Source organism: Natator depressus, chromosome 1, assembly GCF_965152275.1.
Source record: "Natator depressus isolate rNatDep1 chromosome 1, rNatDep2.hap1, whole genome shotgun sequence".
NCBI classification, from domain to species: Eukaryota; Metazoa; Chordata; order Testudines; family Cheloniidae; genus Natator; species Natator depressus.
In genome coordinates this window covers 237896554-237908746 of record NC_134234.1, presented here as the reverse complement: position 1 = coordinate 237908746, position 12193 = coordinate 237896554, and the positions used below count along the sequence as shown (strand labels likewise).

At 43.0% G+C, this 12193-nt stretch overlaps 1 protein-coding gene and 1 long non-coding RNA gene across 2 annotated transcripts in view; one reads left to right on the top strand and one right to left on the bottom strand.

Annotated features, from left to right (window-relative positions):
- The window catches only part of CACNA1C (calcium voltage-gated channel subunit alpha1 C), a 714429-nt gene extending 702851 nt beyond the window's left edge, over nt 1-11578 (top strand). Inside the window, exons 47-49 of the mRNA XM_074938754.1 lie at nt 55-158; nt 3582-3908; nt 4206-11578. Coding sequence (XP_074794855.1) covers nt 55-158; nt 3582-3908; nt 4206-4502 — 728 coding nt within the window. The 3' untranslated portion in view covers nt 4503-11578. The remainder of the gene's footprint in view (nt 1-54; nt 159-3581; nt 3909-4205) is intronic.
- The window catches only part of LOC141977380 (uncharacterized), a 48955-nt gene that overhangs the window by 16421 nt on the left and 20341 nt on the right, over nt 1-12193 (bottom strand). The window lies entirely within an intron of this gene.

Sequence of the window (12193 nt, the reverse complement as noted above, 5' to 3'; positions counted from 1 at the left end):
TCTCTGTAATGTGGTGTGAATGATGATCACAGTTCTGTGCCATTGGCATTGCAGGTCGAAGAGCATCTTTTCACTTAGAGTGTCTGAAGAGACAGAAAAACCAAGGTGTAGATGTCACACAGAAGACAGTTCTGCCGTTGCATCTGGTACACCATCAGGTAAGATTTAATTACTAAGCTGCGGCCCACCAACCCAGCTGGACATTTAACATTTGCAGTGCTTACCAATGGCACCACTAGCCAACCTTTCTGAGACCATTTAGGACTGTTTTCTGCAAATATCAAAGATGCTGTTGTTAGAAATTGTTTTTTTGCTCCTGTCAGCTCCTAGTTTCAGGATTTTCGTAACTCCCAGAACAAAGCTGCAGGAATATGCTCTTCAAAGTTGGCAACATCAATCAATACCTGACTTACACGAAGGGGAAAAAACAAAAACCTAGCTAACATCTCATGGTACAAATAGTTAGCCAAATCCATCCCTACTGTAACTCCATTGACTTTGATGGAACTATTAACATGAGTAAATGGAGAGGGACCACCTCCACTTTAGTACAAAAATAATCAGTTACGCTGATTATTTTTGAAAAGTAAACTGATTACATGAAACTAGTCAGTTTCTTAAAAACCATGACAGAGACATACATCAACTTAGTGCTTTCTACTTGGACATATCTGGATGATTAATCAGCTGTCAAGTCAGAAGAGAATACCTGTCCTTTGTTTGATGCTAAACTGTCTTTCCTTGTCTGACACTATAATACAGGGGCAACCTGCGGCACATGTGCCAAAGGCGGCATGCAAGTCGATTTTTATTAGCACGCTGCTGCCAACTGGGGTCCCGGCCACCAGCCCCACTCAGCCCACTGCCTGCCTGGGTGAACGGAACCCCAGGCCAGCAGCGGGCTGAGCGGGGCCGGTGGCCGGCTGGCAGGAACCGGCGGAACCCCAGACCGGTAGCAGGTGAGCCGCTGCCGGTCTGGGGTTCTGTCCGCCACCCCATTCAGCCTGCTGACCGTCTGGGGTTCCGGCTGCCGGCCCCTTGCCAGCTGGGGTCCCAGCCATCGGCCCCGCTGAGCCTGCTGCCAGCCTGGGATACCAGTTGCCAGCCCCACTCACCTCGCTATTGGTCTGGGGTTCCAACCGCCCGGCCCCCTGCTAGCCAGGGTCCTGGCCGTCGGCCCGCTCAGCCCGCTGCCAGTCTGGGGTTCCGTCGGGGGGCCCCTGTAAATGTAAAATTTACTACTGGCACACGAAACCTTAAACTAATGAAGACTTGGCACGCCACTTCTCAAAGGTTGCCGCCCCCTGCTATAATATTATAAACTGTTGCAGAAACAGTTTTCATATGGCACTACCAGCCTTGGGACACTTGAGGTTCCCTTAGTTAACTGCACATTTCTGGGGTGCTCTTATTATCTGTAGAGTGGTATTAGCATACATGATTCTTAAAAAGCACATAAGAGGGTAAGGTCCCTGCTTCAAGGAGCTTTCAGTCTGATTCACTCAATCCAGTACACAGATCAACAGTTCCATGCAAGAAGGCCTTGTGGAAGACTGTATTGGGGAAGCATGTCCTTCATTTCTTTCACTGTCAGGAACTCATGGTGCTGCGACAGAAAAACCACCCAGTGTTCCACCCTATCAACATTTCCTCTAGTGTAAAAAATGTTAATGCTACAAGAAAGCTCCACTACACTATCAGAATATGGTCTTCTGGGTTTGGTAATATTGATTGCTGCTCCCTTTCAGTTGGTGAAATTAAGATTTGCACTGTCCATTGTAAACAATCTGTTAATTTCCCTTTAGATACTAAACACTGTAGGATGTCTTCTCATTGTGAATACTTGAAGAGTTATTCATAGGAAAGGCTCACACATATTGATATGCGAAGGATATACACCTATATAACTTGCTATGGCCCTTCAGACACTCCTGGAACATTGTCAGTATTGTACTGGTTGGAAACACAGCTTGCTGCATATATCAGTGTATGATCCCTGATTATATTTCTACAACAGGCTGAAGAATCAGTTCAGTTGTGCTTCTAACCAATGTAGGGCCCATCCTGCAGCCTGTTCAATGTAATGGTGCTGCTTATGAGACAGAGACTGCAGGGTCAGGCCTTTAGGGGGAGATATTCAAAAGGCCCAAAGGCCAGTTAGGTGCCCATTATATACTGAGAATTAATAGGAGCTGGGCAATAGGAGCTGCCTTTTGTGCCTTTAAAAATCTCCCCCTTTATGAAAAATGTTTGGGTAACTGACCCATGGCACTAATAGAAGAGTCTTCTGTTATCCCATTTCTTTGTCTGAAATCATCAGCATAGCATATTTAGAAACCATTCCTGTTTGTGTTAAAGTCAGTTGCCATTGATTTCAATGGGAGGAGGGCTGGAAAGTTAATGAGGGAACTTTCTGCTTACAGATAATACAAAATCACACCTTTTTATTTTCTATCAGCTGGCTTCTGATTCCCTTACTCACACTGAGTAGTACCTTACTCTATGAGTTGTCCTATTGACTTGTGGAATAAGGTACCATTCAAGGTGAGTAAAAGTATCAGACTCTGGCTCTATGGAAAGAGGGATTTCTTTGAATCACTTATTTAGTTAAAAGGTACGACATGACTCATCAATTATGTATTTAATTCTTTTGAGGGACTGGGTGGCTCAGGAGACTAGTAGTGGATATTGATCTTTTCACAAATAGATCACTACATAAAATCCAGTGCAGGTTGGTACTAACTGAAAGTTATTACCAACTAAGGCTGGGTGCTGCTCAGAGGTGTGAAAAAACACACCCCACACCACCCCGAGCAATGGAATTGTTGCCGGCATAAGCACTTCACGTGCACAGCGCTATGCTGATGAGAGACGCTCTCTCGCCAACATAGCTACCGCTGCTCGTTGAGCTGGTTTTATTATGGGAGAGCTCTCTCCCATCAGCATAACGCGGCCACACGAGCACTCTTACAGCAACACGGCTGTACCGGTACAGCTGTGCCACTGTAAGCTTGTAAGTCCAGACATGGCCTTAGTGTCACTGGAGACCTAAATGAAATGAGTTGATAGTCCAGTTTCTAGAATAGATATCACCAAAACACATCACCACAATTAGCAGTACATGATGTTGTTAGTGGGATCAGAAGAAGGGTCAAAGATTTGAAGGATGTGGAAAATGAACTACCCTGTCACCCTATGTCAGAAGTGGTGGTCCCTCCGGTACAAGAATGAAGGCATTCTGGCAGGGTTATGTGGGGGAAGTTTGCACTGCTGCTAGCTATACTGTACCTGTTCCATGGACAGAGGATGTCAGTCTTTAGAGCTTTTGATCTGGCACATTTCACCAGAACAAAATAAGCCATTTTTAACGGAATCTTGGTAATAATTACAAAATGGGTCAGCAGAAAACAGAACAGTGTTTTATTACCCACAGCTGTGTTTCATAGAGGTCAATCCATCTAAGTTCCCAATTAGCATAAACCCATTCAAGCCATCCTTGTACTCGTCCCTCACTGCCTAGTCATTCGAGTCGTGCTTCTAAGAGCTGGCTAGTACTGCATTCTTTCTCTCTCTGTCTGAAGGCACTAGCAGTGGCAGGGCTGAGTCCCCTGCTCCAGAGAAGCCATTCCCCAACAACGTTCTCCCCCCGGTTGTGTGCCACGCCCCCTGCCGTGCCCTGTAGCCGTGGCTGGCCACAGAAGACCATCCCGACTTTACGGCTTGATGGAGTGGAGTCCGGTGAGAAACTCAACAGTAGCTTCCCATCAATACACTGCAGCTCCTGGTACTCTGACAGCACCAGCTGCAGAAGCCCTCGGAGAGCCAGGCCAGTCTCCCTCACCGTCCCGAGCCAGACTGGGGGGAGCAGCAGGCAGTTCCATGGCAGCGCTGGCAGCCTTGTCGAAGCGGTAAGTCGACAAAGTCACAGAGGCCTGGGAATGACTGCAGCAGCAACTAGAAATGAGTCATCTTTAGGGCTGCTGTAAGAGGATAGGTATTAGTAGTGCAGACAGCAGTGCTGGGCTTTGGTAGCCATTTCCAGTCAGTGCTTGGTGGCATGAGTAGGAGGAGAGAGAGGTTTGGTTGGGAAAAGGGAATGGCCAGACAGGAGCTGGGATGGTGGATGGAAGGGTGATGGGACTGATGATGCTAGTGCTAATTTTTATCTTTGTGTTCTGTCTCTGGTTTCCCGCTTGCTTTTGAAGGTCTTGATTTCAGAAGGACTGATGCAGTTTGCTCAAGATCCAAAGTTCATTGAGGTCACAACCCAAGAGCTAGCAGATGCCTGTGACATGACAATAGAAGAGATGGAAAATGCAGCAGACAACATACTCAACGGTAACAGCAAGCAGAGCCCCAATGGCAACCTCTTGCCTTTTGTTAACTGCAGGGACCCAGGGCAGGACAGTGCAGGAGAGGAAGAGGAAGAGGTGCAGAACCCGGATTGTAGAAAAAGTCAGGAGGAGCTCCAGGACAGCAGGATTTATGTCAGCAGCCTGTAGTTGCCAGGGCTGAAGCGATGCTGGTTTTTTATTTGTTTCAATGTTCCTAATGGGTTTGTTTCAGAAGTGCCTCACTGTTCTCGTGACCTGGAGTAACCGGAACAGCGTTCTTCATTCATTTCTGTTGGGACGAGCCGCAGAGTTGGGTGGTGTAAGAGAGCTTTTCAGGAGCGAATACAACCCCAGCATGTGTCCATGAGGAGGAGGAAGAGGTGGTGGAGGAGAGCCAGCTCCTGCTTGTTCTCAGTCGCTGCACAAAGAACGACGGCTGCTTCCTGAATGCAAAGGAGAACCTCAGCTTCCTGTGGATGGCCCTCGCCAAAAGGACCCTGCATCAAACGGGTGTCTTTCAACTTTGCTTGTAAAAATCATTTTGCACATATTCTGTATGAGCCTCACCGTCTCCATAAAGCCAAGGCCCTTTTGATTTGGAATAGAATGATGGACTTCTTCTCCTGTGGATTCTAGTACCTTGTTGGGGAGGAGGAAGCAGAAGAAGCCTTAGGGGACATGAGAGGCAAATGGCAACACTGCAGGAAGGCTTGTTGACAGAAAATGCAGAGACTCCCAGGCAGTGGTCTCTGCCAACCAATCAGAGCTCAGGTAGCCATGTCTGCCAACCAATCAGAGCTCAGACAGCCAGCTGTGCCAACCAGTCAGAGAGCAGGTAGCAAGCTCTGTCAAGCAGAGCTGAGGCAACCTGCCCTTTTCTACGTGAGGTGGTGATGGGCTTATGTAGATCTCTCCTTATTTTTGCAGTTTGATATTTTCTTGAAAGCATGTTCCAATTTTTATTTTGAATATTTTTGTTTTGTTTTGGAGGGAGAGGGGAGAAAGGAGCGTTTACAAAGTTTTGTAACCACCTACCCTTTTTGTTTTGTTTTGTCTTCACCTTTGCAAATGTTAAATTGGTTTGGTTACATTGTATTATTTAAACTATTTTTTCTCCATTGAAATTCGGTAGAAGCTATAATGATAGAAGAGTTTTATCAACCATTATATACACCAAGAATTTGTAATTTAATTTGATAGTAATTGAAATCTCCTTTTTTTGTTGTTGTTTTATAATTTAAAGATAGTAGGCAATGCACTTGATATAGTCTTGCACATTTGAGTGATTGATTTGGATTCTTTTTAGTGCTAGGTATTTTTGTGAGTGAGTATGTGAGCGGCCCTGAGTGAGCGTGTGTGTGTATGAGTGCATACAGTTCTCCACTTCCTGGTTTTACCTTCAGGAGATCTGTATCTGGGGCCATTTGAATGCAAAAACAAACCACTGTCTCTGCTTTTCAAAGGGGAATCAGTAACTCTTTGCATTTTCTGTTCCACAAGATATGCAAAAACAATGCAATAATATTAATTTTAAAATACAATTGTGAGTTGTGTTGGCATTAAAACTGTATAGCAACAAAATTAAGGGGAAAAACAAACAAAAGTGAGAAGGAGTTATGCTTCGATATATTCCGTGTGATGTTTTATTGCATTGATAATGTTTCTGTTGAAGAAACCGTAATACTTGAATTCAGGTCAGTTTCAGTATTTTTCAAATATTTTTTTAAAATGAATTGCAATTGTGCCAAGCAAATATAATGAATTGAATTAAGTTTGTTTTAAAAGATCACTTCTTGTATATTTTGCTGCATGTAAAGTAAATCATTTCGTATTTGGAGTGTGCCAAGCTTTACCTTTGAACTTTTAAGTGCTTTTCTACGTGTGGTTGGGGAAATGGGTACTAAATATTTTTTTTCATTTTTTAATTTGTACAATGAACAAAGTGTACCTAGTGTAAGTAACTAGTCTGCAATCCACTGACAGGTTGAACGTTACTGATTTTGCATATCTTGTGTTCACTTTCCTTTTTCCTCACTCCCTTAAACATGCACAATTAATTTCTGAATAGAGTATCTTGCTTCCTGAAACCAGGACATTTTATCCAGTCTTCATCCTCTTCCCTGTGCTCAGATTTTCTCAATATTTCTTCTCACTAGGGTGGCAAAATCCATATGCCAAGCAGATCGGATAAGATTTCTAGGAACTCAGCTGGCACCAGCAACTCTGGGGGGATGGAATTGTAATAGGTAATTTCATATTTCTTTCACTGAATCTCTAACTCTCATCAGTAATAGAGTTTCCTGGGGTACATGACAGGCAAATGCGAGAGGCAGAGTTATTAGCTAGGGAAAATAATCTAGCTCTGCCCTTAACTGATATTCCAGAGTAAGTGAGGTGAAGAGTTCTGAGTTGTTACTCAAGAGAATTGCTCTGGTACTGCTCTCAGCTGGAGACACTGAGGGTTAGTGACATGAGCCCATATTTTGCACTCCAGTGTGCAATCTCATCATTCTCTTCATACCTGAGTTTATGGGCCAGGTTCTGGGCCTCAGTCATACTGCTTTAAATCTGGCATAACTCCACTGAAGTCAATGGCACTATGTCTCCCGCCCAATCTTGTTATTCACTCTGAACTTCCTCTTCTCCCTCCTCCGCCTGGCACTTGTCTCTTACTAGTGACAAACCAGAAGAGAATTGTAGATCTTATGCAATTTGCTGGGTTTTCCTTGGAAATGGAGTCTTCATTTGGAATCTTGGCTGTCTTTATCTAAAACTCACAAGTTTTGCTCCATTTTCCAGATGGATCCCAGAGTTGCAGATCAGTACTGAATAAAGAAGACTGATCTGACTCAGGAAAATCAGAACCAAACTTTCATCCAAAACTTGAGCTTATTCTGAGATCTGAAAATGTTAAGTATATTATGCATATTGTTTATAGTTTCATGCACCTCTGTACTTTCCTGCTTTTGAATGGGGCCTAAAGGAGAAATAACAAAGGGATATATTTGGTGGTATTGTATTCCCAGTGGTATTATAAAGTGGCCAACAGCACTTCAATATGTCCTGGATATTTTACAAGGCAAAGCCTCTTCTCACAAGATTTTCAGCCTAGTTATTGAACCAAAGAAGCTTGCAGCAGTTTAGCTACACATGGGGGGAGGCGGGGGTCAAAGTCTTGAAATCCTTACTCAAGACTTACCTAGGCAAAATTATGCATAGACATCAATCAGCCCAGTACGGAGCATTTTTACTGGTTGTTTACGGAGACAAACGCTCATGGAGTTTTGCCTATGACTTGCATGTGGATTCGGGATTTTACTTATCTGATCCAAATCAAACCTCCAAACCTTTTGAAGGTTCTCCATTTTTAGTGCTGTGATGCATAGGTCCAGTGCTATTGAAAATGAAGTATCCCCACTCCTAGTCACCTATTTCTGAGAGGGAGTCAGGTGGTAGCGTCTCCCTAACTCATTCTTTTTTACTGAATAGTTCCTTTGACGCAAATTTAGTGGGAGTTGTTGGTGCTCATCACCTCTGAAAAACAAGCTACTAATCTGTAGTAGTCTTTACTGAAGTCAGTGGGAGCTCTGGGTGCTCAGCAAGTGCTCATTTCCTCTTCGAATTTGGCCTCAGGCTAGAGGAAGAAGCTTACATCATCTACATCCTTCTGTGAAAACTGCTATTCCCTCAGTGATCACACCCTGCAGAGGGCTGGAGAAACCCCCATCTCTCTACTGAACAGGCCTCTACATCCTACTGATTTAAATCCTTGTACAGAGAGGACAATGCAGATGAAGATATTTATAATTGGAGAGTGGTACTAAAATCAGAACTTGCTGATGCCAGCTGTGCTAATTTCACTCTCTTTGGAAGATGGCATTTCATTTAGGTACTTTCTGACATACAGAGTGCAATAGGTCTGAGCAAAGAGCTACTGCCTCCATCAAGTGGAGCAGGGTCTGGGCCATGGTGGGGAGGAGAGAGCAGGTTTAGTTCCCTGGAGTGTCTTTCCTTTCCCTGTGATTTGGAGCAAGTGTCAGGTACAATCACTGCACTGTGAGTGGAAACACTGAAGAAGTGAATGATTGAGGAGTTTTGTGTAAGGAAAAAGAAAGGAGGAAATAGTCTTCATCATTTGAGTGTGGTTGATCTGCAGCTTGTTAACAGTACACTGCAGACTAAAGACATTTCTTAAAAAAACAACAAAACTGCTCTCTTATCACCCCTGGTCATGACTCCAGGTAGCACCAGGCCAGTCACACTGGATGCATTTCTTTTTTCTTCCTTATTCTGTGTGGCTGACAGGATGGAAAAAGTGGGACTGATGATCCAGAGCTGGAGTTTCCTTATCCACGGACCTTTTCTGCATCGTCTGCCTCTTCAGCTGGACATATGAATGATGATGATGTAGATGCTGCTGCTACTGTGAGGGGTTCAACTGTTTGATTCCCCTGCCTGACCGCACCCCAGTCTCAAGGGACAGCTGAAGGAGCGCCGTGTACAGAATCACATCTATTTCTGCTTTGTTTTCTGACTCAAAACCCTGCCCCCTCGATGACTACGACAACAACAACAAACAAAGGGCAAATGCATTTTTTTTTACATTTCTTGATAATTTTCAAAGCAATGTATCATTGCTTTCTTTAGACTGATGCCAATATAACAGTTGTATGGGTCTCAGCCAGGCTCCTGTGTCTTTTCTGACTGCTAGTTTCAGATTGCTGTGTGAAATGTATGCATGTTTGCACACAGACACAATCCCACAAGGTGACAGACTCACAAGCCAGTCAGGTTGCTAACATGCTTTTTACATGCAGTTGGAGGCCTCTTGCTTCTTACATACAGATGAAAAAACTAATCAGCAAACCACAGAATGAATGAAGCAGCCACATTTGGACAGAACTGAATAATATAATATATATCCACAATACAGCCTTGACTGTCCAAGTGTCATGTGGGACATTGAGTAAGAAGTTTGGAAATCAAGGGATTTTAAAGTAATTAACATCTACCAGAGAACCTGCATCTACTTCAGATACTTGTGCGTTTTGATAGGTTCAGATAATCAAGATTGTAGTGCATATAAAGAAAATATAAAGAAAGTCCAGGCAAAAGATCTAAATCACTTCTCACTAATGCCAGTCTAAACCAGGTATAATTCATTTGAAGCTAATGAGGCAATACTGATATCACCCCGGTGTGAAATCAGAATCAGGCCCAGAAAATTTATTTTTTCCTTCCTTTATTTTCTTCCCTGAAGGAGCCCGACTATAAATTTTGCATAAACCAGAGCTGTCTAGGTTTTTCATTTTTATTTTAATATCTGATTTTAGTTGGCTTCGTAAGATAAATTAATTCCCATTTTTAATTAAGCAGCCCAGGGATCAAAACGGTTCTTATCAGAAGTTCAGTCCCAAGAGAGACCCTCTGCTGCTGCTTTGTTTCTGAGGATCTCACAGTAAGAGCCGTGTGGCCTCCCTGCTCCAGCGGGCCTGACATGGGGGCCGCTGAGAAGGGCTGCAGAGCAATGAAGTGCGTGGTGCAGCACTAAAACCAGACAGGTCTCTAACTTAATATAAAGAGGTCTGTGGTATCACACTGGGATGAAAGTCTCTCCTGATATTAAAATCAGCGTCCTGTTCAAAGCCCCTATTCTCCCCACCTTGTAGAGACTTTGCTTAAGACGAGCGTAAAGAACAGCCCCTCTTTAGAAGTGAGCAGTACTGTCTAAAGGGCTGCCCCAAAAAATGCATCTTCAATAAGCAAACTGCTGTAGGCATTTATACTTCAGCATTATGAATGACTTCACAGAAGGCAAAAAATCAATAGCTCACAATCTCATCACATTCTCAAACTGTTGTTTCTTTATTCCATCTCATTCAGACAACCTGCTTTCATTGAAGTCCATCACATTCTCCAGCCACTGCTTTCACTTGGTCCAGGAGCAAACTGGCTGGGTCATAGGCCAAATGCTATGCTACACGCACAGACATGCCGCCTTCCTAGAGCAGATACTCCCCCAACCTTCAAACAACCTCCTTCCTATGCAGTAACCTTCCCAACCATCTTCCCCTACTTAGTACAGAGCCTACCTGCCACTAGTCTTCTCATCCATATGATGGATGTCCTGAATTGTTGTCCAGCCAGGCAAAATGTAATCTATTTCCCAGAGAGAATCCGGGGCCAGTTTGCTCCTGGCTCAGTCAGTTAGACTAGTTTTCAGTACTCTCTAAAACCTCTCATGCCATGACCGCTCATGGAATTGACAGATGCAGGGGTGTCCAGTCCAGCTATGACCATTTGAATGGGGGAAGATCTCAAATAACTAAAAGTGAGATTTTGAATATCACATTAGAAACTGCTTCATCACTCAAGAGAGATACTTTTAAAACTGCCTTAACAAATGAATTCAAAATGAGGGAGTCTCCCTCCAAATGATGACACATGGCAACAAGGGAAAAGCCATTTTGGGGGTGAAATCTGGCTGGAAGTGGCTCGAATCCAGCTCAGTTCCAGAGGCGAAAACATAGTTTAGGGCCTGATCCTGTAGTACTTACTCAGGATAAATTCCCCTTGACTTCATTGATTAAAGACTGCAAGATCAGGACTTTACAAGGCAGAGGTGGGTATTTTCTTGCCTGCATCTGATTAATTTGGGGACTGATCCTGCAAGGTGCTAAGCACATGTATTACATGCATTTGCTTCCGTGGAAGATTTGGTTGCTCAGCATCTCTCAGGTTCAGCACTTGATCATTTCCTGCTCAGACCATCAGCTATAAATGTTGACAAATGTAAAGTGTTTTGCCTTCATTTTAATTGCCCAGTGCTGTTAAATGAATTGTCCTAGGTGTATGCCACCCCAGATGTAAGTCTCCTCTCCCACATTTCTCTCCACCCCAGATGTCCCTACCATCTTCACTGAAGCCCTTCCCAGTACTAGTTCTTTACCACATCCCACAATTTTATACCCAGGTTTCATGAAACCACAGAAATGCTTTTGTAAATAATGCTGTACAGTTTGTAACTGTAAGTGTACGCCTGTCATCGGTGCCAGAGTCCGGCTTGCCCTCTCGCACGTTTTAAAAATCAATGACGAAAAGTTAGAGCGAATGGCCCACAAGTGAGTGATAGGGTCATCTCTGTGTGGGACAAATGTATATTCCTGTAAGATTGCATTTTTATCTAAGGAATGATGTTATTTTAAAAAATTGCTAATAAATTTCTAAACAATGCCTAGATTGGTTCAGTATCTGTAAATTTTATCATAACTTTTTACACATCCATTCCCTTCTCTCAGTGTCTAAAAACAAGCCAACTGCCTGCAAACCCTTATTCACTTGAATAGTCACACTGAAGTTAATGGGATTACTCATGTGATTTAAGAGTTTGCAGAACTGGGTCCCTGGTACTGACAAACTATCATGATAAATATCACCCTAGAAAATTCAGTTACATTCTATAGTAGAATTACCCTTATTACATTGTAGTTACTTTGTAATGTCTGACTATAAAATGTAACCAATGCAGTTAACCTTCTGGCTATAGGATTTTGTACTACATATATGTCAAACTGTATAATTTCAGCATAATTACAATTAAATTAATATCTTAAGCATGAAACTAACAGGGCATTAATAAGTAATTCAGTCACCTATTTAGCTTACTGATTATATGAATTTGTGGCATAACTATCCTGCAATTTTCTTTTATAATTCCAGTGGAACAACACAACACAGTATAATAAACCATAGGTAATTACAGCTACTATATTGCAAAGTGATTCAGAAAATTCTTCTTAAAAAAAATCAGTGATTCTTCTTAAACTGTTTATAAATAGCCTCTGAGCTTGGTAATGAAA